The 26,960-nt window shown below is 39.9% G+C and overlaps 1 protein-coding gene, 1 long non-coding RNA gene and 1 pseudogene across 5 annotated transcripts in view; 2 read left to right on the top strand and 1 right to left on the bottom strand.

Annotated features, from left to right (window-relative positions):
• Positions 1-2,253: 2,253 nt before the first annotated feature.
• On the top strand, positions 2,254-3,363 carry LOC112825204 (protein MEMO1-like; annotated as a pseudogene).
• Positions 3,364-10,830: 7,467 nt separating this feature from the next.
• Positions 10,831-26,960, bottom strand: part of LOC112824998 (uncharacterized) — a 55,085-nt gene continuing 38,955 nt past the window's right edge. The window contains exons 3-5 of one of the 3 annotated variants that reach the window (XR_012380251.1): positions 23,021-23,234; positions 13,511-13,921; positions 10,831-12,369 (exon numbers count right to left, since the gene is read on the bottom strand). This is a non-coding gene — a long non-coding RNA (uncharacterized lncRNA). The remainder of the gene's footprint in view (positions 12,370-13,510; positions 13,922-23,020; positions 23,235-26,960) is intronic. The other 2 variants (XR_012380252.1, XR_003208583.2) reach the window with 2 other exon arrangements.
• SPMIP4 (sperm microtubule inner protein 4) overlaps positions 17,988-26,960 on the top strand; it is a 35,909-nt gene continuing 26,936 nt past the window's right edge. For both annotated transcript variants that reach the window (XM_073898988.1, XM_025873047.2), the window contains exons 1-2: positions 17,988-18,131; positions 18,801-18,958. In XM_073898988.1, coding sequence (XP_073755089.1) covers positions 18,825-18,958 — 134 coding nt within the window. In that variant the 5' untranslated portion in view covers positions 17,988-18,131; positions 18,801-18,824. The remainder of the gene's footprint in view (positions 18,132-18,800; positions 18,959-26,960) is intronic.

The raw sequence follows: 26,960 nt of genomic DNA, 5'->3' as shown, positions 1-26,960 counted from the left end.
GATTAGCATCAGAGAATTAGTACATCCTAAGGAAAAGCAGAGTACTTTATCTTTTTTTAAGTTTCATTTATTTAAGTAATCTCTACACCCACATGGGGCTCAAACACACGACCCTGAGATCTAGAGTCACAATCCCCTCCAACTGAGCCAGCCAGGCACCCAGAAAAGCAGAGTAGTTTTAAAACAACAACAACAACAAAAAAAAAACAGCACCCACTGAGAATCAGCAAGGTTCTGTGTTAAAATATCTGTAATGAAATCCAAAGGTTATATTTATTATAAAATTGAAATAGTCACTCAAGTCACAAAGTGATCAAATATTAAAATATTTACATTAGAGCCTTTCTCTCTCTTTTTAAGATTTTATTTATTTATTTTTAGAGAGAGGGAGAGAGAGCACAAGCAGCAGAAGGAACAGAGGGAGAGGTACAAGCAGACTCCATGCTGAGCCCAGAGCCAGAAGTGGGGGCTCAATCCCACGACACTGAGATCATGACCTGAGCTGAAATCAAGAGTCTGATGCTCAACCGACTGAGGCATCCAGGCACCCCAGACCCTTTAATTCCTATATGTACCTTCTTTTACCACAAACCGACTATAGATCTACTTCTGGCAAAGATGTTTTTAGTCTCCTCTTAATATATCTTTTTGATCTAATTAACTTTTATTCCCTCCCAATTAAGCCATTTGCATTTCAGTAATTAAAGCATTACTCTGTTTGATTAGAAACCACAACCTCTTCACTTTTTCACTCTCATTAATTAAAATGCATCATGTTAAATTAAGCCATTTGGATTTCAGTCTGGGTGGGTGACATTTTAACAACTGCCCCTTCAACCACCTCTGTCAGTCTTGGCCATGTCCTACATCATAGGACAGCGAGAGGGCAATGGCCCTCTCCTGATAGGGGAATGGGGCAGGCGTGAAGCCAGGGATTATACATCACTGAAGTCAGCGATTTCTCTGATGCATGAGCCTTTCACTTGCCAATCAAACTGGATAAGGCTTTTACCTTGTAGTGTTATGCATGACCTTACTCAAGACACTAAATCATTTCTGAAGTCTTGTTTCTTACCCTAAGCAAACCTGTTCTCACTTTTCAGGTCTATGAGCACTGTTCACTCTAATACTAATAAACACAGCAAAGTGGTAGAGAAAAGCTGAGGGGTAGGACATGGTGGAGGTGTCGTGTCACTTCTTTTAGACTAATGAAAGCAACGTGCTTCTAAAATCAAGGCTAGTCAGAGAAGAGAAAGGCTTCTGTGTTATTACCTATTGGTGGAAGTTACAAATTGGCAAGTTTGAAAGGAACGTCTAACCATTATAGCTGCCCAGTAATTGATCTGACTTACATAAGCTATGGAAATGTGAGCAAAGACTGGATGGTTATACATCAGGAATATCACAGACAGCACTTCTGCACGGCCTGTGAAGTTATACTAATTGACTTCCAAACTTTGAGTCTTCTTTTAAGATTAATTTTATGTTTAAAAAGAAATAGGTGAACAAAGTTTAAGAAGTCAAAAGAATTCTACAGGATTTGTATTAGAGTGACTGCATCCCAGTTTTCCATATGGTGTCAAATTTCTAAACAAACAAACAAGCATGATTATACATTTGCATCAGTTAAAAATTACCTTTGAATTCAAAGACAGGGATGAGGTAGGGAGGATCACTGACTTAAAACAAATTGAAAGAGATTCCTGGAAGATACATTGTTCCAAGACTTACTAATCTAAGAATAACTTTTCTTCCCTCACACTGTGATTTTATATCCACCCAAATTCTCAATGAAGTATAGGGTTAGGAAAAGTAATGTCAGGCCATTTGTGCTCCCAAGCTCCCCAGAGGGTTAGTCAAAGTTTTGTCAGGCTGGAGACACGGACAGTCTTCTCCCTCTGCCCAGCCCTGCTTCCCTTCCTCCCTTCCACAGGTGTTGATCTTTAACAAACTTCTTGTACCCCAAACTCCCTCTCAGCATCTGCTTCCAGAAAATCTCATCTACAACAAATAAGTAATATGGTTCAAAACTCAAAAGTTGCAAAAAGGGAATATGGTAAACCCCCTCCCTCCCTCCGCTGAGTTACAGTTACCACTTCCCCTTCCCAAGGTCAATCAGTGTAATGTGGCCAGGTTCTTGTGCGTATTTCTAGAAATATTCTAAGCATATATAAGAAATGTTGTATGTATATATATATACATAGAATTATTAGAGATTCATCCTCGTGCACCATAGGCGGCACAGGCACCAAGATGTCCAACTGAGTGGTCTGCCGGGAAGCCAGTCACGCCGGGAGCTGGTACACAGCCTCAGGACCGCAGCTGAATGCACAGCTAGAAGGTTGGCTCTCACAAGTACAGTCTACAAAAAGACCTGCTAGAGCCATTATTGCACCCCATGCAGGATATACGTACTGTGGGTCCTGTGCTGCTCATGCTTACAAACAAGTGGATCCCTCCATTACCCGGAGAATTTTCATCCTTGGGCCTTCTCATCATGTGCCCCTCTCTCGATGTGCACTTTCCAGTGTGGATATATATAGGACACCTCTGTATGACCTTCGTATTGACCAAAAGATTTACGGAGAACTATGGAAGACAGGAATGTTTGAACGCATGTCTCTGCAGACAGATGAAGATGAACACAGTATTGAAATGCATTTGCCTTATACAGCTAAAGCCATGGAAAGCCATAAGGATGAGTTTACCATTATTCCTGTACTGGTTGGAGCAGTAATCTAATTACTGCTCCAACCAGTAATTCGGAAAACTCTTCAGTAAATATCTAGCGGATCCTAGGAATCTCTTTGTGGTTTCTTCAGATTTCTGCCATTGGGGTCAAAGGTTCCGTTACAGTTACTATGATGAATCCCAGGGGGAGATTTACAGATCCATTGAACATCTAGATAAAATGGGTATGAGTATTATAGAACAATTAGACCCTGTATCTTTTAGCAATTACTTGAAGAAATACCGTAATACTATATGTGGAAGACATCCCATTGGGGGGTTATTAAATGCTATCACAGAGCTCCAGAAGAATGGAATGAATATGAGCTTTTCCTTTTTGAATTATGCCCAGTCAAGCCAGTGTAGAAACTGGCAAGACAGTTCAGTGAGTTATGCAGCGGGAGCACTCACAGTCCACTGAAGCTCTGAATCCTCAGGGATGCCACCTGCACATACTCATTCTCTGTCCGGGGTCCCAGCCTAGCCCTTACCAAGATACTGGTCCTGGTTTGGGGGGATTCTGAAACCTCAAACTAATAGAACTTTCTTCTCTTCTTTTCTAGTAGGTGTAGTCCTTCCTTAATTTCAACTCATTAAAAAATGCTTTATAGTTTAGGGCAGTGGAAGGAAGGCTGGCATCAAAAAAGATGGCAATGTAAAGGCCCAATTGTGGCAGACAGTGTTTTGAAAGTAACTTGTAAAGCATTTACCATATCCTAAATTTGCACTCTTTGCAGACTTGTGCACATATATTCTGCTTTCAGAATAGTTTTGCAAATTGTACACAAACAAACAAAAAAAGGGTGGAAGCTTTTTAATAAAGAAATTGCATTTATAAATGATCTGTATTAGAATATAATAAATCTCCAGTTATAGTCAATTACTACCCGTGTTGTACAACAGATACCTTCTATTTTAGTTGCTAATAAAGGGCTACACAACTCAAAAAAAATTATTAGAAAATGTATCAATTTCTTTCATTTACTAACAAATAGTAGCATACCCTACAACTGTTCTATACTTTGATTTTTCTTCCCTTCAGATATATCTCAGAGGTTGTTTGAAGACAATAAATAAAAAGTATCATCGCTCTTTTTAATGGCTGCATGGTATTGCATTGTATGGATGTGATATAACTTAGTTGATGGACTTTAGGTTATATCAAATCTTTTCCTGTTACATACAATTCAGTACTGCTTGAGCCCTGTGGGTATGCATGTGTGCAGGGAAAATTCCTAGAAAAGGGATTTCTAGGTCAAAATGCTATCCAGTCACAATTTTGATAGATGTTGGAAAATTCCATTTATATTGTAAATTGCCTTCCAATATATTCCATTATATTGCCTTCCATTTATATTGTACCAATTTATATTCCCTTGAAAAATAAATGAGAGGCTATTTCCCCATACACTTCCTTTATGTGTATCACAGAATTAACAAAGTCCAGTATAAAATATAAGTAAAAGTAGAAATTTAAATGTTTGGGTAAAAAATATAGAGGTTCTAATTATTTTTTCCATGCCCTATTGGATCACCTTGTGCCGTCTTGGTAACGCTTCACCCCACTTTGGAATCCAACAGGTTACTAAACTGCGGTTTTCTGAGATCAAGGATCAGACATTTTCAACTTTGCATCCCCTATGTTGAACGCACAGTAGTTGTTCAATTAACATCTATAGAATAAATGAAGTTATGGAAAAAAGAATAAATCTGGTAAGCAATAAATATAAGCATATAAAATTTCTCATTTCAATATGCATATTTTACCACCAATATGTCTTAAAAGTTGTGTACAAATATACATACACAGTTCATTACTGAACAATACAGGGGTTAGGGGCACCAAACTCCCAGTCAAAAATATGAATATAATTTTTTACTCCCCCAAAACTTAACTACTATTAGCCGATTGTTGCTCAGAAGCCTTAAAAGTAACATAAACAATCAATTAACAGGTACTTTGTTATTTTTATTATATACTGTATTTTTAAAGTAAGCTAAAGAAAAGAAAGTATTAAGAAAATCATAAGAAAGTATCATATTGTGAAACATCCACATATAAATGGACCCACACAGTTCAAATCCGTGTTGTTCAAGAGTCAACTGTAGTATATGTTGGTAAAGTGTATGTGTATGTGTGTGACATATGTGTATGCCCAAAATGCTCAAAATTCTTTTTACCAATTCCATTTTACACACACACACACACACACACACACACACAAACACACACACACACACATTTTCTTTATTCATCAATGGACACTTATGTTGTTTCCATGTCTTGGCGATTGTAAATACTGCTGCATGAACATAGGGGCCTAGATATCTCTTTGAGATCGTGATTTCATTTCCTCTGAACATATATTCAAAAGTGGAAATGCTGGATCATATAATAGTTCTATTTTTAATTTTTTGAGGAACCTCCATACTGTTTTCCAGAGTGGCTACACCAGCTTGCATTCCCACCAACATCTGTCATTTCCTGACTTGTTAATTTTAGCTTATATGGCCTTTATTATATTAAGGTATACTTCTAGATCTAAGTTGTTGAATTTTTATCATGGATGAATGTTGAATTTTATCAAATGCTTTCTCTGCATCTACTGAGATTATCATATGATTTTTATCTTTTATTCAATTAATGTGATATATCGTATTTGTTGATTAGTATCTGTTGAACCATTCTTGCACCCCAAGGATGAATCTCACTTGATAAGATACTTTTAATGTGTTGTGGAACTTAGTTTTGTAGTATTTTGTTGAGAATTTTTGCAACTATATCTACCAAGGATATTGGCCTATAGTTTTCTTTTCCTGTAATGTCCTATCAAGCTTTGGTAGCAGGGTAATGCTGGCCTTGTAAAATAAGTTTGAGAGTGTTACCCCTCTTCTGTTTTTTTCCGAAGAGTTTGAGAAGGATTGGTGTTACTTCTGTAAATGCTTCATAGAATTCACCAATGAAATTATCTGGTCGTGGGCTTTTCTGTGTTATAAGGTTTTTGATTACTGATTCAATCTCCTTACTCATTATTGATCTGTCCAGATATTCTACTTCTTTCTGGCTCAGTCTTGGTACGTTGCATGCTTCTAGGAATTTATCCATTTCTTCTAGGTTGTCCACCTTGTTGATGTATAATTATTCATTGTAGTTTCTTATGATCCTTTGTATTTCTGTGGTATCAATTATAATGCCTTTTTCATTTATAATTTTATTAACTTGGGTCCTCTTTTTTTCTTGGCTAGTCTAGCTAAAGGTTTGTCCTTTTTGTTCATCTTTTCAAAGAACCAACTCTTAGTTTTGTTAATCTTTTCTATTGTTTTTCTATTCTCTATTTAGTTTGTTCTGCTCTAATGTTGATTTCCATCCTCCTGATTACTTTGGGTTTAATTTGCTCTTTTTCTAATTCCTTGAGGAACTAGTTAGGTTGTTCATTTGAGGTCTTTCTTTTTTCTTGATGTTTGCATATATCACTATAAACCCTTAGAACTGCTTTTGCTGCATATCCTGTATTTTGGTATGCTGTGTTTTCATTTTATCTCGATATTTTTTATTTCCTTTTTATTTCTTCTTTGACTCATTCATTGCTCAAAAGTGTTCTAATTTCCACTTATGAATTTTCCAATTTTCCTCCTATTATTTATTTCTAGTTTCATACTATTGTGATCAAAAAAAGATACTGAACGATTCAGTATCTTTTTAAAGACTTCTTTTGTGACCCAACATGATCCATTCTAGAAAACGTTCTGTGTGCACTTGAGAAAAATGTGTATTCGGCTGCTGTTGGATGAATGTTGTTCAAATCGCTGTTTCCTTATTGATTCTCTGTCTGGATGATCTATTCATTGTTGAGAGAGAGGTATTAAAGTCCCCAGCTATTATTGCATTGTTGTTTACTTCTCCTTTTAGTTCTGTTAGTATTTGCTTTATGTATTTAGGGGCTCTGATGTTGGCTGCATAAATATTTACAATTGTATCTTTCGATGAATTGACACCTTTATCATTTTTATAATGATCTTGTCTCTTTAGACCATTTTTAGCTTAAAGTCCATTTTGTCTAAGTAAAGCTATGTCTGCTGTTTTTTGATTATCATTTGCTTGAAATATCTCTTTCCAGCCCTTCACTCTCAGCCCATGTGTCCCCTTACACTTAAGTGAGTCTCTTATGAGCAGCATATCACTGGATCTTTTTTTATCCATTCATTCTATGTCTTTAGATTGAAGAATCTAATCCATTTATTTTAAAAGCAATTATTGATAGGCAAGGACTTACTAGTGCCATTTTGTTCATTTTTTTCTGACTTCTTTGTAGATTTTTTAAGATTTTATTTATTCATTTGAGACACAGAGATACAGAGAGAGAGAGAGAGCATGAGCAGGGAGAGAGGCAGAGGGAGAGGGAGAAGCAGGCTCCCCATCGAGCAGGGAGCCCGATGTGGGGCTCGATCCCAGGACCCTGGGATCATGACCTGAGCTGAAGGCAGATGCTTAACCATCTGAGCCACCCAGGCACCCCAAGATTTTTTATTCCTGCTTCCTCTCTTGCTGTCTTCCTTTGTTACTTGATGACTTTTTGTGGTAGTATACTTTGACTCTTTTATCGTAATTTTTGTGTATCTAATCCAGATTTTCTTTTGTGGTTGCCATGAGACTTACACAAAATATCTTATACTTATAATAGCCTATTTTAAGCTAATAGCAACTTAACTTTGGTAGCATACAGATACTTTATACTTTTATTTCTCCCCTACTCTCACATTTTAGGTTATTGATGATACAGTGTATGCCTTTTTATATTGTGTATCCAGTAACATATTGTAGTTATGGCTATTTTTAATAATTTGTTTTTGAACTTTTAAACAAGAGTTGTAAATTATGCACCACCATTACAATATTAGAAAATCTGACTTTGACTATGTTTACCATTACCAGTGACTTTTACATATTCACTTTTTGTTATGTTAATTAACATCCTTTTATTTCAGCTTGAAGAATGCCCTTTGGCATTTCTTGTAAGTCATGTCTAGTGGTGATGAACTCCCTCAGCTTTTGTTTCTTAGGGGAAGTCTTTCTTTCTCTTCCCTTTTAAATTACAGTTTTGTCAGGTATAGTATTCTTGGTTGACAGGTTTTTTTTCTTTCAATATTTTAAATATATCGTACCACTCTCTCCTAGACTGCAAAGTTTTTCTTTTTTTAAAGATTTTATTTATTTATTTGACAGAGATACAGATAGCAAGAGAGGGAACACAAGCAGGGGGAGTGGGAGAAGGAGAAGCAGGCTTCCCGCTGAGCAAGGAGCCCAACGCAGGGCTCGATCCCAGGACCCTGGGATCATGACCAGAGCTGAAGACAGACGCTTAATGACTGAGCCACCCAGGCACCCCCAGACTGCCTCCCATGTATATGACAACTCATTTTTCCTGCTTTCAAGATTCTTTGTTCCAAATTTTGACAATTTAATTATAAATCTTAGTGTAGCCCTTTATGGGTTCAACCTATTTGGGGTTGTTTAGACCCCATGAATCTGGATGTCAATTTCTCTCCCCAAATTTGGGAAGTTTTCAGCCATTATTGCTCTAAAGAGACTTTCTGGGGGTGGCTGGGTGGCTCAGTCAGTTAAGCATCCAACTCTTGATTTCAGCTCAGGTCATATCTCAGGGTCGTCAGATCAAGCCCTGCATGGGGCTCCACACTCAGCACAAAGCCCACTTGTCCCTCTCCCTCTGCTCCTCCCCCCACTCACTCTCTCTCTTAAATAAAATCTTTAAAAAAATAAAGAGATTTTTTTAATTTTGTTATGTTAATCCCCATACATTACATCATTAGTTTTTGATGTAGTGTTCCATGATTCATTGTTTGCATACAACACCTAGCGCTCCATGCAGGACACACCCTCTCCAAAAAAATGGGAATTGAAGAGACTTTCTGTCCCTTTCTCTCTCTGTTCTCCTTCTGGGATTTCCATTTTACCGTTTCTCTTGATGGTATAAGTCCCATAGGCTTTCTTCACTCTTTTTCATTCTTTTTTCTTTTTGCTCCTCTGACTGGGTAATTTCAAATGCCCTACCTTTAGTTCACTGATTCTTTCTTCTGCTTAGTCAAGTGTGCTGTTGAAGCTCTCTATTAAATTCTTCAGTTCAGTCATTTTATTCTAGTTCTAGGATTTCTGTTTGGGGTTTTTATAGTTTCTATTTCTTTGCTGAACTTCTCATTTTGTTCATGCATTGTTTCCCTAATTTTGTTTAACTTTCTGTGTGTTCTTATAGTTCACTGAATTTCTTCAGAGGATTATTCTGAATTCTTTATCAGACAGTTCATAGATCTCCATTTTTTTTAGGGTCAGTTATTGAACCTTTATTAGTTTCCTTTAGTCACGTTTCCCTGATTCTTCATGATCCTTGATGCCCTGCATTTGTATCTACGCATTTGAATAGCAGTCTCTTCTTCTATACTTTACAGGTTCATTTCAGCAGAGAAAGATCTTCACTAGTCAGCTCAGCTGGACTGGATGGGTCAGCTGGCACAGTCTGTGAGCAACTGGGCTTGCTATCAGAGTCTAGTTGAGCAAGGCCACTGCTTATGCTCTGAGGTTGTAAGGGGGGAGGGTGCCACTGGCTGAGCTCCAGGGTAGGCCTCCTGGCTGACCTACATGTCAAGCAAGGTTGCTGGGTGGGCTCTCTCAGGGGGTGAGGCTGTTGGCTGTGCTTCACAGTCAGATGTGGCCACTAGCTGGGCTTTGCAATCATCTCTGGTCAGGCAAGGTCGCAGGCTATGTTCCATGGTGGGTGATGCCACTGGTTGAACTCCACAGTTGGGAAAGTCTATGGGCTGAGCTCTGCAATTGCTCCTGTTAGATTGGATCTCAGACTGTGCTCTCCAACCGGATGCTGCTGCTGACTGGACTCTGTGCTCAGGTGGGACTTCAGGCAGAGCTTCAGAGTTGGAGAGGCCTCAGGCTAGTTCCTATGAACAGGCAAGGCCACAGACCCTGAAGCTGGGCAAGACTACAGGCTATGCTTCATGATTAGGTAGGCTGCTGGCTATGCTCTCTGGTCAGGAGGGGCCTCCAGCTGTATCCTGTACTTTGATGGGCCTAGATAGTGTACACTGAGGTCTAGCAGGGTAACTGGCTGGGTTCCCTTTTAGGTAAGGCCATGGATGGGGTTCAGCAATTGGGTTGGGCTGTAGGCTGGGCTCCACAGCTGGGCAGTAATATAGGCTTGACTGTAAGCCTTCCTAAGGTCACTGTTCACACTCCCTGGTTATGTGGGGTGGGGCCACAGCTATACTCAATAGTTGGGCAAAACTGCTGACCTGGCTCCCTGCCTGTGCATGGCTGTAGGATGGACTCTGTGGTTGCCTAGATTTCCTGATCAAGTGCGATTGGAAGCTACATTCAAGAATTGGGTGCAGATGGAAATTTGCTTCCCTGCCTGGGGTGAGGAGGCATAGAACAGGCTCAACAGCTGGTAAAGCCTGTTAGCTAGGGACCCAAATCAAGCAGAACTGCCAACCAAGTTCCCTGTCCAGACAGGGCCACTAGCTAGGATCTCTGCTCAGGCACCACTGCAAGCAGGAATGTGATTTGCCAAGTTCTGAGCTTCGGTTACTGTAAGCCCTAACCTCTTCTCCATCTCTATCTTATCCCCAGTGGTTGAGCCCCACAGACTCTCCCAGCCATCTCTGTGAAGGAAGACCCAAGTGGGTTTCCTGGGAAGCATCTCACAATGCTCAGAGGCTAGATGTCCACCTAGGGCTCTGTATTTTTCCCCACTTGTGAAACCATAGGCCCTGGGGGGACTTCAGTGCATCCAGGCATGGAGGGGCAATACAATCCTCCTACTCTCCTAATGAGGTTCTTCTCAATCTCTGTGGATGGACATGGAGGTGCTTCAGCCTCACCCCTGGGTTCTGCAATTTTCACAATGTCTTGTCTATAGATAGTTGCTAGTTGGTCTTCTTATATAGAGGGACTGAAGTGAAGAATGGCCTATGTCACCGTATTGATTATGTCACTTTTTCAGTTGTGTTTAACTTAAATAAATGTTATGGAGCTTTAGATCTTATTCTGTTTCTTTTTTATTCAACAGTTTTTCTTTCCTATGTGTGATACAATATGTATAGTTAGGAAAACAGAAACGAAACTAGGCATTTCAGCAGAGGGAATATAGAAAAGTGATGACAGAGATGTACTGAAAGACCAAAACAAGAATAGAAAAAAAGAAAACAAAACAAAACAAATAATAATGACAATAAATTGGGGAAGCAGAGGATAAATTAGGGGTTACCAAGTCCTGGAAGCTCATGAATCTTGACTCTGACCTGTGAGGGAGGGTCTCAAACACAAAGCAAAATCCAGGACTAGAATAGCTGCTGGAAGCACGAGAACTGAATAAAGATTCTAGACACTGAACAGTGCTGGGGACACACTGGAGTTCAGGCCTAGGGAGAGTGAAGGGACTTCGGTGAACATTCTGGCTGTGCAGCTAAGGCCCTTTTATAAAGGGGCAAAGAGTCGGGGGCAAAGTTGAAATAGACCCACCTTAATAAAACCTAAAACCAAGTCTCATACATGCTGGTAATTTAACGGCCTGCCAGAAAAAAACTCAATACTCTTTCAATACCAATAACATAACCCAAAGGATGATTCCAAAGTTCCTTACTTGAAAAAGTGACAGAGGTAAAATGTGGACCTAAAGGAAATTTAATGGAATGACCAACATCAGAACCTACCCACGAGTATGAACTAAAATTGTACCATCATATATGGGCCAAGTGTTTTTTAGGAATCAAAGATTTCCTAGGCGCAAAAACATATCAAAGAGATTTTAAATAGACAGTTTCCCACCACATTATAGTATTAATAAACAAACCAAACTATAAAATAAAATAAAAACTAAAAAGGCTTTCCCTATTCTCAAGACTCAACAAGACCCACCTAGCTTAATCCAATGGCAAATATTCAACCCAATTCAACAGATTTACTTGGTACCTACCTAGGTGTTTCCAGAATTATTTAGCCCACTGGCACTGGTTTCAAGGAGGGAACACCCAAACAATTATTCTTTTCATGAGCATTTAAGTGCCTGTTAGGTACTAAGTACTAAAGTTGTGCATTAGGAACCCAAAATGAATCGAAAAACACCACTCCTGCTTTTTAGGAACTTCCATATTATGGAGAGAGGTAGACATATAAACCAATAGGTACTGCAATATAAGTGTTGTAATACAGAGGCAAGAACTAAAGGGGAAGACATGAGGGTGCATTTAACTTTCCACAGAGAAGAAAAGAATATGAGGATAGCAGAGAAGAGCACAGCTTTGATGTCCAGACATGGATCATTTGTCATGTATGTCAAATGAGAATAATATCTACTTCACAGGGCTGCTGTGGGATTTAAAATTATGTACACCTGCACACACATGCATAATTCTATCATAGCACCTGGCACATAGTGTGTATTAACTAAATTATCTTTGCTAAGGTGTGCAAATTATCAATTTATTGGTTCTCCATTCTAAATTCACTCTTCTTTGCCCTGCATTTTGTGAGAGTGGACTTGGATCCTGCAAAAGCTTCTCCTTTGTCAGGTGGCAGAATTTTAAACTTCATCAATAGAGGGTACTGGAATGACCCTGCAAGGCAAAGATAACAGTATAAGACACTTCTGTTTCAGGTACTGATCCTCTCTTATTATTATTCACCACCAGAGCCCAGCTGCCACAAAGAAGAGTTCCAGCTGTGCCATTAGACCACTCTCTCTCCACCAGGAGCTGTATGCAGCCCATACCCTCCCAAAATGGCAGGCCACTTCTAAAGGCCAGCTCTGGCCAACTCATATCTTTCAAGCAAGATTTGCATTTTACATGTCAGATTTGCATTTTACAAAAGTCTCCCCGGTGGCAGTGTAGAGAATGATAGGATGAAGCTAAAACTTGGAGGGAGGCAAAGTAGTAGAACACTGTAACTGATGTTTCTAAAACTCACTAACATTTCCAGTTCCCTCTTTTTCTAGGTACATAGGAACAGGACATATCCCAGGCCACGTCCTGTTATTTCCTGTGGCCACTGAAATGTTTAGAAACTGATGCAAATCACTTCTGAGTAGAAACATTTAAGAGCTGGTACTTAATTATCTACACTCCCTTCTGCTGGTCCAAGTCTTGAGGCCCCATACTGAGATGGCAGAACTGTCTGACAGTAGGTTTTCCATCAACCTAGACCCCTGATGACAAGGTGCAGAGGCCCCCTGCAGTACTGGAGCATAAGGAGAAACTAGCTACTGAGATTTTAGGCCACTTTGATTTGGGGGTTATATGCTACTGTGGCATGAACTAGCCTAGAGTCCACTCCTTTGGTTCTTTGGGATCCACAGACACCTCTCTACCCATATTTAAACATCAATGCAATAATATGGCATGCTTCCACCTAAAATGATGAAATTATTTTTCATACAAATGAATATACTATCACTCACTCCCCAGAAGGTCCTAACAGTCACCATGTCTACTTCTGAATGATGTTAATTTCCTCTCCTAGTTTAGTTACAATGCCATCAAAATATTCTGCATCTTAAATACTACATTGTAAAGTCAACCACCAACAAACATCCTTTAATTAACATTAAAGTATTAAAACATTCTAATATTTAAAAAAATAAGAAAGAAAAAATTATACAATATGTACAAACATTACATAACAAGTGTTTGGTTATCTATTACTGCATGATAAACCCTCCCAGGGCTTGGTGGTTTTAAAGAACAACTGTTTTATTACCTTGTGATTCTGCAGGTTGACTGAGATCATGTGGGCAGTTCTTCTGCTGGTCTCACCTGGGGCCTCTCATGTGGTTGAGTCAGATGACAGGTGGGACTGGAGTCATCTCTTCAGATAACAGGGACATTTTGACAACAGGGTCTCTCTCCCTCTTCATGTAATCTTTCCACAGTGTCTCTCCAGTAAGGCAGTCAGACTTAAAAGCAAATGTTCCAAGAAGGAGAAAGTAGAAGCTGCCAATCCTCTTAAAGACTAGGTCTAGAATTGGTACAGCACCACTTCGACTGCATTCAAGTGGTTAACATGAGTCACAGACCAGCCCATTCAAATGTAGGTGGGAAGTACACGTGAGCATTAATAGCAGGAGCTGTGGTTCACTGGAGGTCATCTTTGGAGCCTCGTCCACCTAGACTAGGAAGAAAATATATAGCATGACTACAGTCCTCATTTTCATACTTCTTGAGGCTAGAAGTGCAAGAGTGTTTGCCTCTCGATGCTGCACCTACACATTGGACTATAACTGGTCCCTGGGTCCATATCCCCAGAGACTGCAGGCACTGGGACAATTCCTGACACATTCTAGGCAATAAGGGATTATTTACTAAATAAGCACATTTTATAAATATCTGCATCTACGTCATTTCAATGACTACATAGTTCCTTAGCTACTTAAGGCAAAAAACTCAATTTACTATTAATTAAAGTGTCATTAAACTCATTTGTAATCAGTTCAATTTTAAAGCCAGCAGAATATGTATTTTTAATTGTCATCCTAATAAGTAGGATATATACATTGGAATCAATGAGGTTTTAAGCTTTGCAATTTTTTTAAATGTATATTTTAAAGTCACTGAAAGAGACTTCCCAACCCATCTTCTAGGCAAGGAATAAGACTCAAACTTTTTCCCTTTAAAAAATACTCATGAGGGTGCCTGGGTGGCTCTGCCAGTTAAGCATCTGCCTTCAACCAGGTCATGATCCCAGGGCTCTGGGATCATGCCCCACTTCAGGCTCCCTGCTCAGCGAGGAGACTGCTTCTCCCTCTCCCACTCCCCTTGCTTGTGCTCTCTCCCTCTCCCTCTCTCTCTCTCTCTCTCTCAAATAAATAAATAAATAATCTTTATAAAATACTCATGAAATAACTATATCAAAAAGATATCTGTACACCCCATGTCCACTGCAGCATTATTTATAATAGCCAAGACATGGAACAACCTCAGTGTCCATCAACGGAGGAGTGGATACAGAAAATGTGGCACATGCACAAACACACACACACACACACACACACACACACACACAAAAACTATTCAGCCATTAAAAGAAAGAAACCCTGCATTCGGGACACCTGGGTGACTCAGCTGCTTAAGGGTCTGCCTTAGGCTCAGGTCATGATCCCAGGGTCCTAGGATCAAGTCCTGCATCTGGTTCCTTGCTCAGTAGGGAGTCTGTTTCTCCCTCTGCCTGCCACTCTCCCTGCTTGTTCACTCTCTCTCTCATTCTCTTTCCTTCTCTCTCTCTAATAAATAAATCTTAAAAAAAAAAGTCCTGCATTCATAATGACATGTATGGATCTTGAGGGCATTATGCTAAGTAAAATAAGACAGAGAAAGATAAATACTGTATGATCTCACTTATATGTGGAATCCAAAAAAAAAAAAAAACCAAACTCATAGAAAAAAAGATCACATCTGTAATCACCAAAGGCAGGGGGTAAGAGATGAGGGAATCAAGTGAAGGTGGTCAAAAAGTACAAATTTCCAAATACAAAAACCACTGGGAGGTAATGCACAACAGGATGACTAGAGTTAATGCTATATGGTATATTTGAAGTTACTAAGAGAGCAAATCCTAAAAGATTTCATCACAAGGGGAAAAAAAGTCTTTTTTGTAACTAAACATGGTGACAGATGCTAACAACTAAAATTGTGGTAATTATTTCATAACATACACATATATGAAGTCATTATGCTGTACACCTTAAACTTATACAATGTCATATGTCAATTATATCAAAACTGGGGGGTGGGAATTTTTTTAAATACTCCTATCTGCTAAGAAGTACCAGATATCTCAAAACCTTATTTGGTTCATTAACAAATACCACTTACTTAAAAGTCTCGATAACAGATTTAAAACAAAGGTTATAGAGTATAACTAATAATTTACATTATTATAGTCTTCCCATATATTATTTCCTTGAAGGTTAAAGGTCTAACTTTAGGGGTTTGGAATTTTTGTCAACCCAGCCACAATATTCTATGCAAATATTTTTTCAATCCCAAATTTCATTTTCCCTGCTGGAAGGATTAGTGGTGACTCGAAGAATATATTAAGGTAAATGAGGTGATGAAGGAGAGATCAACCTGTCAGAAGTAGAAAAGTGATCCGAGGCTACTGACTCCACTGGTGGTGGCGACAGACCTAAGAAGTCAGTTATTTTGAGCCCCACCCCCGTAAGTGGCTACTTTGTGTTGTTGGGGTCACATATATATCACCTGATGGCTGAGGCAGTGTGAGTTAAGTTAAAAAAGCCTAGAATAAGGAGCATGGTCAAGTAGACCCAGTCTTGACATCCTCAAGAACCTTTCAGATAGGGAAGGATTTCCAAAGTGAACCCTTGTTTTATAAAGATCTGACAATGAATTTTTTTAAAGATTTTATTTATTTATTTGACAGAGACACAGCGAGAGAGGGAACACAAGCAGCAGGAGTGGGAGAAGGAAAAGCAGGCTTCCTGCTGAGCAGGGAGCCGGACGTGGGGCTCGATCCCAGGACCCTGGGATCATGACCTGAGCCAAAGGCAGACGCTTAATGATTGAGCCACCCAGGTGCCCCCGACAATGAATTTTTTCTTGCCTATAAATTTTATTTGGAAATAGTAAATTTAAAAATAAGTAATTATATTTTCCTACCCTTTACTCCCACTTGACAGAGAATAAAATTTCAAACCCAGTAGAACCTGTAGACTATCACCATATATCCTGGTCAATCAACCCATTGTTGCCCTAACTTCCCTGGTACCACAACCATTCACATACAAACATGTGGCTAGTGATGCAGCTTCAGCAGATATGCCTGATTCAATCTATCACGCTCAATCATTACCTCCCAGGAAGAATCAAGCCATAAGGAAAAGGGACAAAGGTCAACCACAAGAGAAAGGTGGACTATGGAAATTAATGGAAGGCTGGGCACAGGAAATGGGCTGAGCTGACAGGGAATTTAATGGGAAGGAATTTAAAGGGAAATCCTGAAAACCCTAGACAGCAAAAGGACAAAATAAAATTTTAAAAAAGGTTAGGCTGGACTTCCTCGAGAAGTTTTTTTTTGGGGGGAAAGATATTTAAAGGAGTGAAAGGTATAGGCAAACCACCTAATTCACAACTCTATCTCCAGCAGTATTTACTCTTGCAAGCTTAGTGGAGTTGTGGAAGAGGTGCCGGGACTAAAAAGTTGACCAAGAATACAAAATGACTACCTTGCCTACTCCAATGTACCTTTCTTTCCCTCACAATCAGCTAACATTAACCTAGAAGGCACAGCATAAAATGAATACCCACTGGCCGGCTGATGAAAACGTTGTTTAAAAAAAGGCAGAGAACAAGGACACTGTCACACCTCCCTTCTCAGAGGTGGTGCTCACTCTTACCCCCACAGCCTTCTGTGTTCCTGCAGGCTTGGTTCTAGCCTCTCCCAAAACCTAAGCTTCCCACGCCCCCATCCCTCTGGGGAGCCCAGTTCTGTCATCAGAGAAACTCCGTGGCTCTTTAAGCGCAGAAATGTGGTTCACATTTGTTTCTGGGGAGGGGAAAGGCAAGGGCAGGTGTGCGTGTAACTGACGTCATCAAGGTGGAGGCTAGATCCTTGGGAACTGCATAGGGCATCCGCAGCCCAACCTGCCAGTTCACCACGTCCGCACCGACCCAGGGGAGGAAGAGCTGAGGTTCTCACAGGGTGCAATTCCGCGAGCTGCGCGTGCAGAGTCCTGAGAAGCCACCCTGGATGTGGCGGCACTCTTCTCCATTCCCGCAAGGGGAGGTGGAGGAGGAACATGGGTGGGTCGCTCCCGCCTCACCAGGGTGTCCTCTGGCCCTCGATCCTGGCCCTGTGCTCATCCTCTGCCCGGTCCACACGAGCGAACGCCTCGGCCAGGGGAAAAGCCTAGAACAGGCAACCCACTTCAAGTAGAACATGAAGCCGCCACCAGAGGACGCCTGGGGGCAGAGCGGGGCGAGGCGTGGGGGCGGGGCCAGGGGCCTGGGTCGCCAGAAGAGTTCCTTTCACCTCTACACTGGGCGTCTAGCCCTCCCTCCACGCTTCAAGTCCCACTTCCCATTCCTACGGGTCGCGGAGCGAGCCTGCGAAACCTCTAAGAGCCGCCCGCTGCCCCGCAAGAATGCATTACCTAGTGCCACGGTCACGGTTGTCGTCACAGGCACCCTCAACCCCACCCCTGGCCTGTCCGCGATCCCTCTCTCCCACCCGCACCTGCCCCTAGCCCGCAAGCTCCCCGGACCCGCAGGTGCCGATGACAGCGGGATTCCACGCCCCGCAGAGGCCCACCAGCTCCGGGGAAGGGGAGACGCGGTCCAGAGCCGCTCCCAGGCGGATGTCCCAGGTGTGTCCGAACCCCTGAGTCACACTGCTTGACAGGACGCTGATGGCCAGGGAGACACGCGGTCCCAGCCAGGGTGCCTCCTTGGCTTCCCCCTCCAAGTCTGAGGGAGAGGGTGGGATTCTCACCCCTTTGGGGTCCTGCTCCTGCCGCGCCCCTGCTTCTCCACCTCTACAAAGGGCTTCTCTCATTCCGGATCCCTGAAACCTTTAGAAGCACAGCTGATTCTGTTGGATGATTCTCCCTGCTTTTTGGAGATATTATGGGGTGGGGAGGCAGTGGGGGATCAGCTGAGCTTTCTTGAATAGTTATGGTAAATTCTGAGGCAAAAATATAATTTCAGTTGATATCCATACAGTAGTGGCCTTTTATGGATATGGACCTACATGTCATGTCATCCAGATAGTGTTTAGATTGTACTTAGGGACATCTTCCACTTGTGGATTTGTTTCCGTTGAAATTCATTTCCATAGAATTTAAGTTGCTATTTATTACTGATCTGATCATCCGAGGGTCCACAGACAGCCTGTTGGGGAGGTGATTTCTACGCAGTGGTGAGCTGAACAATTCAGCAGTGTAAAGTATGTTCCCAGCCTTCCCTGAGGGAGGGTCCTCGTGACAGTGACCAAATCAAGCTGACTGCTAAACCGAGTGTGCCCTCTTCTCTTCCAGTCTGTGCCATCTTAGTCAAGAAACATGGAGGTAATTCATGGCAGGCCCTATTGTTGCAGAGAGCTTGAAGGAGCTGACATACTGTCCAATACCTTCTACTCTAATGAACTGCACACTCCGCTACAAACAACTGTTCGTCCAACTGCCTCAGAGGACAGGTAAAACAAAAACTAGAGAACATAAATCATTAAAAAGGGCTTTAATACATTAGTTTATTTTTATATGTGATATATGTGAGAAAAAAACATTCAGTTAGGGGGCTCTTCTGTTTTCACATCATAGGGATGGCATAACATCACAATTAACTGTAAAGTCTCCACATCCGTTAGGAACTTGATCAAAAGTAAGTTGGTGGGTTTTTTTACAAGGCAGACCTCAATTTCATCCACTACATTCTGGAACTCCAGAATGATCACTTCCTTCATTTGAAAATTAATCTGTTTAATCAAACTTTTTATTTTATAAATAGTGTAGTGGTTCCCTAACATCCCCTAACACCATCTGTTCAAAAACACTCCCAGAATCTAAAATTGTTCATGGTTGCTATCTAAATTTTTGCTTTACCGAATTTCCTGTAACACATTAATTACAAATTATTATTAAAATTGCACCTAATGTATATCGAGTAATTACTGTGAGTGGGCACTGAACCAAATGCTTTGAATGTAGCAGTTCTTTTAATCCTCACAACAACCCTGTAAGTACTATTATTATCCCCATTTTACATATGAAGTAATGGGTACAAATAAGTAATTTTCCAAGATCTTAGTGCCAGCTTTCTGTTTTTACTTGAATCGTTTTGAGGCGAAAGAAAATCTCAAAACACTTGGACAGTGAAAAAATAGCCTGTGTGGTTGTTTTGTTTTGTTTTGTTGATAATTTCAATTGGTCAAATCTCTCATTTAAGAATTCCTTCTTTAAGAAATCACACAGAAAGCCACTCAGCCTCAGTTTACACTTCCAAAATGGAGTGTCACTACCACACAGGCAATCCATCCCAATTTCGAATGCTACTGATTGTTAGGTAATTCTTTCTACTGAGAACACTTTTTCCTCCTCCTAATTTCCACCTGCTGATCCTAGTTCTTCTCTCCAAAGCTTCGCAAAATAAGAATCATCTACCATCTCCACGACAGCAGCCCTTCAAAGTCTGAAGATCCTTGGGCTCTGTAAGAATTCTCTTTGCCAGACTAAACACTGGTTCTCTGTGGACTTCACTCTTTCTTCCATTGAGGCTTTCACCATCTTGATCAGACGTCCGTGGATCTAGTCTAGTTTGTAAACATGCTTTTTATATGAAAAAAGAAGGTGGCTTTTTTTTTTCCTAATGATAAAACTAACACACGTTCCTTATAATTTAGAAATCATGGACATCCATAAAGAAAGCAAATTTTCCATTTTTCTAACAAAGGAAAAGCTATGAAATTAAAGCACAAGGGAGAAAAACCTCTGTACTTCCTTTATCCAGAATAACCACCACCGTTAACATCTCAATATGTGTCTTCTCCATTTTTTAAAATTTAAAGATATTTAACATATTTTTTATAAACTGATATTTTCATTTAATGAAAAGGAATATTTTCATATTTGTGAGAAAGAAGACTCAGCTCATTCTCCTGAGTCAGTCCTTTCTGCATGTGCTCTTTTGTTACCTGATTCCCAAAAGTGGCTGTCAGCCCTGAAGTCCTACTACTCAGCTCCAAGGGGATCAGATTATGGATGGCTTCCCTTGAGTCAAAGGGAACCATTAGCAGATTGTGCATGATTTGGGCATAGGCAACTGTCCCTGGCTCAAAAGCAAGGTAAAATTTTATATTTAGCGAAAAAGAATCTGAGTAGGAATTTAAGGCTATCCTATCTGAATAAATTCACTATCCCCTCAAAAGCACTTTTGTAAGCCTTTTCACTGAAATGTTTACCTCTTCTACCTACCAACCTATGGTTGGTTAGTAATTGGTTCCAAAACCTTTTAACTGGCATGAAATTTAAGAGAAGTATCTTTAAGAAAATGCTTTTTATTAACTGATTATAAAATTAAATACAACATATGTTCAGTTACCTATAAACTACAGTAAGGTACTACTTGAAGCAAAAGGTAGGTACAACCATGTTCCTGATTCCTAATAACTAAAACTTTCTTTCCCTTTAATCCATGTGAATTTTTTCCTATCATCGTCCCCAAATGGGAAAGCCAGGATGATCATGCATTCTCACAACCCCTCCTTTTAACTCCCTCTTAAAAAGCAGCTGGGCAGTTTACAGACACAGAAGTTCTCTTTTTCTTCTGAACTGCTGTCAATGCTGAGGCTTACTTCTTCAGAGCAAGGTCAGGGTCTGTGGCTCCTGACTCAAGCCTCAAGGTATCTCAAGAGCAAAACAAGACAAAAAGCTCCTAGCCTTTAGGGATTACCCTTCTTATTGGTAAGGGTATGAATCCTAGCATATGTTAGCTCTCAACAGTTTACTTTTCTAAACTTGGATGTACTTAAGGGGATACCTTTTTTAAAATATCACGTGTTCTGAACTCAGCCATTTCAACAACAATGCAAAATGACGTCCTCACATCAGCATACTTTTTTCTTTTCAGAATAGGCAGTCTAGCTCCACTGTTACCCAGCACTGGTATGCAGACAGGACACATTAGAACCACATGAGCAGCTTTCTAAAAACAGAGATTCCCAGGCTCAATCTGGAGATATTCACAAGGTCTGAGGTGGGTCTAGGAAATCTTCATTTTTAGAAGTTTTTCAGCTTACTTTGAGAACTACTAGGCTAGCAGAAAGCACTGAAAACAGTAAGAAAACCAGGATTATGGTTCTGGCTTACCCACTGGCCAAAGGGGAGTCACTCTTTATCATTCAGTTACTTTCTTCACTGGTATATTTTAGAGCAATTATAGTAGTCACTATTATATATACTCTAACTTGATCTCCTTTAAAAATATCAGTAACCATGGACTCTGAGAAACAAACTGAAGGTTCTAGAGGGGAGGGGGTGGGGGGATGGATTAGCCTGGTGATGGGTAGTAAAGAGGGCATGTATTGAATGGAGCACTGGGTGTTATACACAAACAATGATGTATTGAATGGAGCACTGGGTGTTATACACAAACAATGAATCATGGAACACTACATCAAAAACTAATGATGTAATGAATGGTGACTAACATAACATAATAAAACTAAAAAAATATGTATCAGTAAACAAGTGGTAGTCTTTTGTATTCCTTCCACTGAAAATTCAAGAATGGCTGATACAGCTATTCAAAATCAGGACAGATGTCTATCTGTTTTCCATTCAGTTGACATCTCCTTACCTCTAGCAAGTTCTCTAGCTCATTGAACAAACAAACATCGATTAAGGCAGTGCATTGAGAATTGCTTAAGATTTCATCAAACGTTCCCATTTGGTTTCTGGATTTATTCCATTGCTTTAGGATTCTTGAGTATTTTTTTTTTTTATTACAAGTCCTCTGCCAACTAAAAATGAGAATATGTTTGTTCTGAGCTTTCCTTTAATCATTCCTTCCAATAATTACTCGCTAAATTCAGCCCCCAAGTAGAATGTAATGCTCACAACTCCATACTGACTCCAAAGCAAGATGCTCGTTCATCCATAGGAAACCTATCTATCTCAAAAACAAGTAAACACTTAATTTTATGTGGCCACAAACTGCAGTACTAACAATCTACTGTTATTTTCTTTGTTGTGGAGACATGTATTATTTAAGCTTTCAAATTATTTAATCTTAAAACTTCAATATTTATTTTAATTAGTTCCTTCTATAAGATGCAGTTAGTATTCAAGCTAAAAGGCATATGTGAGACACTAAAATAAAGGAGAAATAGGACTTAGGTTTGCTTTTGCCTTTTATTTTAAATGGTTTCCTGCAACTTACTGGCTTTAGACGGATGCCCACCCAAATGATTGATTAACATTTTCTACTGGCTCATCTTCCTAGGACAATGTAATATATATGGAGGTCAGATGTTGAGAAATTGACTCATCTAATTTAAATATAACTATTTAAATTGACCATTGAACAACACAGGCTATTGTTCTTCTTTTCCTCTCTTGCTTCACCTCCTACCATAGCTCTTCTCTACTGTGCTTTAAATACCTGAATTCTTTATCATCTCTACTAATGTGGCCCAAAATTCAACTCCATTTTCTCAGTCCTTAAGATTTAGATAAGTTCCACTCAAATCTTTATTACATACCTTCTGGAAGTCCAAAGCCTTCCTCAAAACTTTCCACATTCCCAGGACAGGGGTGGGGGTGGTCATTAACGACTTTCTGACTTTGGTTTCCTTTGGGTCCACTTCCGCTGCTTCTGTTCAGTAACACTTTGACCCAGATGTGAAACACAGTCATTCTCCAGTTTCCTCCAAAGACCTCATCCACAGAGAGCATTTGTGAGCCTTGTAAACTTTCCTGATCAGTTAGGGGTCAAAAGGAAGAATCACATCACACCATATAACACATAACTTAAAGCCCCTTCTTAGCCATAACTTCTGTATTCTCAAAAGTTCTTGAACCCAGCTGTCACCGGGGTTCCTCACTGGCTTTTCACCCGTGCAGTCCCCAGCCTCCTAATACCTTGCTGGCTTCTCCCTTCTTCATCTCCCTTTACTCTACTTTCCTTTCATCTTCCTCTCACAAGAGTAAAAAAACCAAATCCTTCCCTCTGCAGGGCAGCTTAATCAGTCTTAGGTGGCTCCGTGTATTACCAACACCCATACTTCCAGAATCCCAACCTCTACAGCAAGTGGCCTAACAAAATATCTTATCAAACAAAACAGATCCTTTCCAAAGAAGCGTTCTGGAGCCAGCACTGTCAGGATTTTCAATTCCATAAACTTTGTGACCTCTAGGCCTTTTGATGTGTTATTCCCCCACCTACACGTCCTACTCATTCTTTAGAACTCATCTTAGATAGTGATTCCCCCAAGAGTCCTTCCTCCAGAAAAGAATCTTGGTCCTGCAAGGTGCCTAGCAGTATACTATCTATCCTGGACCACTTAAAACCAAGGTCAGATGGTGGGCAGATGCAAATTTGAGCAAAAGACAACAAGAGAGGTGGTTTATTTCTAACTTATCTTTAATATGAGAGAGTAACCTTTTGCAACTTATTGTGGAGATGGTCTCCTTTAGATTTCTCACTTGGCTGATTTCTGTATCCCTCACCCAGAAACCTCCTTAAAACAGAAATAAAATTTGCAAGAATTGGCACTGCCCTAAGGGCAAAAGTGTCTCCTTTGCTTGTTTACCACTCTGGAGTCCTATTTTCTTCTTATGGAGCTCTGGTAACTCTTTCCTGTCTTGTTAACAACTAGTTGCTTTTATAAAAAGATGTTTTTCTTTTCAGTGTTTTTGTTTTTTGTTTTTAAGTCTGTCTTCTCCAGGTAAATCAATAAGGTCAGATAGAAATAGAATCCAACTTCTCCAAGAAAAGTTAATCCAAAGTAATTGATTCCCTTTTTAAGAGTTACATTTCCTTGCTCTCAAAGAAAACTACCTAGTCAATAAATATTTGTTAGGCATCATATGTTTGAAAGACACTATTCTATATCCTGGGGATTCTACAGTGAGTGTGGCAGAGTCCTTATCTACGGTGATTTGTCCTTTTTGCTGTGCTATGGAAACTGTGACGAATCAATGTTCTTTGTTCTCTACAATATTATACTGTTCATCTCTTGGTGACAGATCACCAGTTTATTATAAAAGGATGTAACTCAGAAATAGCTAGATGGAAGAGATGCATAAGGCACGGTATGTGGAAAGGTGCATGGTGCTTCCATGCTCTCTGAGTGTACTAACTCTCCCCCACATCTCCATGTATTCACCAACCAGAAGCTCCCTTTTCAGCACTTTTGGTTGTTTTCACTGGGAAGGATACTCCAAATAATCTAGACTGCCATTACTAGAAACTGGAAGTCATTAAATCTTTGCTAATTAGGAAGCAGATTTTTTTGCCACATGTTCTTAAGTGTTTAACAAGGCCTGCTTCTAAGGAAAAAGCTTTCATTCCTATGTCACAGGCTACAGTCCAGGAAACAAACCATCTCTTTGGCTTCACTCATTCACTCATATATGCACTCATTCAACAGACTCCACTGAGTACTTCCTACAAAGCATGTTTACAACAGTGAACTAGATAGACTCCCTGCCCTCCACTCTCTTGTTAAGAAAGAGCAGAAAAAGTCATCTGAATTACCAGTTTTCAAAATCAGACTAAGGCCTACCAGCCAATTTATGAAATTTCCACATCTCCAGTCCACTAAATGGTACAGTTGTAAGGGATGAGACCGGATTCCTATGAAAGGTAACTGTTGAATGGGGCAACGCTTTTAAAACTTTAGCACATATAACAATCATCTAGAGGGCTTATTATAACAGATTACTGGGGCCCACCCCCAGAAATCCTGATTCCTAGCCCTGAGGGAGAGCCTGAGAATTTATATTTCTAGTAAGTTTTAAGAGATGCTGATATTGTGGTGCCTGGGTCGCTCAGTCAGTTAAGCAGCCAACTCTTGGTTTTGGCTCAGGTCATGATCTCGGGGTTCTGGGACTGAGCCATGTGTCAGGCTCCACGCTTAGCAGGGAGTCTCCTTGAGGATTCCCTCTCTCTCTCCCTCTCCCTCTGCCCCTCACTCCACTTGTGTGCTCTCTTTCTCTCAAATAAATAAATAAATCTTTTAAAAAAAAGAGAGATGCTGATGCTGTTGGTCCACGGTCCACACTTTGAGAACCACTACTAAAGGAGCTCTAGATAAAGCTTAGGAGCAAGGGCTTCTGCTCCTTTACACGACTCTCCACTTTTAAAAATCAAAAGATAATCTCCATGTCCATCAACAGATAAATGGATAAAGAAGATATAATATTTATATACATATAATGGAATATTACTCAGTCATCAATAAGAATGAAATCTTGCAATTTGCAATGACAGCAGTGGAACTAGAGGGTATTATGCTAAGCAAAACAAGTCAGTCAGAGAAAGACAAATATCATATAATTCCACTCAAATGTGGAGTTAAGGAAACAAAACAGAGGGCGCTTGGGTGGCTCAGCGGGTTAAGCGACTGCCTTCGGCTCAGGTCATTATCCTGCAGTTGCAGGGCTCCCTGCTCAGCAGGGAGTCTGCTTTTCCCTCTGACCATCCCCTTTCATGCTCTCTCTCTCTCTCAAATAAATAAATAAAATCTTTTAAAAAAAAAAAGAAACAAAACAAATGAAGATAGGGGAAGGGGAAGGAAAAATTAGATGAAAGCAGAGAGGGAGACTCTATTAACACTGTATGTTAATTAAATTGAATTTATATTAAAAAAAAAAAGCCAATCTCTAGCCAAGACCATTCAATGGGGAAAGACTATTCTTTTCAACAAATAGTGCTGGGACAACTGGATAACCACATGCAAAAGAATGAAGTTGTATCCTTATCTCACACCAAGTATAGAAATTAACAACAAATCAACATGGATCAAAGACCTAAATGTGTAAGAGCTAAAACTATAAAAACTATTAAAAGAAAACATATGGGTAAATCTTCATGATCTTGGATTCAGCAGTATATTCTTGACCCTAAAAGCACAAGAAACAAAACAGAAAATAGATAAACTGGACTTCATCAAAATATCAAGAAAATGAAAAGACAACATAGAGACAAAGTAGGAGAAAATACTTGCAAATCATATAAAGGGACTGGTATCTAGTAGTTTTACACCTCAGTAATAAAAAGAAAGCCCAATTTAAAAATGGCAAAGGATCTGAATAATAGACATTTCTCCAAAGAACATATACAAATGGCCAATAAGCATGTGAAAAGATGTTCAACATCACTAGTCATTAGGAAAATGCAAATCAAAACCACAAAGAGGTACTACTTCACATGCACTGGGAGGGCTGTATGAAAAAAGAGAGGCAGAAAGTAGATTAGTGATTGCTTTGGGCTTGGGTGGGGAAGGGCAAGTGGGAAATGAAAGCTGAAGGGTACAAGGTTTCTTTTTTAGGTGACGAAAATGTTCTAAAATTATTGCGATGATGGTTGTACATATCTGTGAATATACTAAAAACCATTTAACTGTACACTTCAAATGGATGAATTATATGACATATAAATTGTATCTCAATAAAGATGCTTAAAAGAAATCAGCACAT

This window comes from Callorhinus ursinus, unplaced genomic scaffold (assembly GCF_003265705.2).
Source record: "Callorhinus ursinus isolate GAN/ISIS: 27379988/994484 unplaced genomic scaffold, GSC_fseal_2.0 scaffold12, whole genome shotgun sequence".
In the NCBI taxonomy this organism is placed as follows: Eukaryota; Metazoa; Chordata; class Mammalia; order Carnivora; family Otariidae; genus Callorhinus; species Callorhinus ursinus.
The sequence above is the reverse complement of the archived record's forward strand: the minus strand, read 5'-3'. Positions and strand labels throughout refer to the sequence as shown.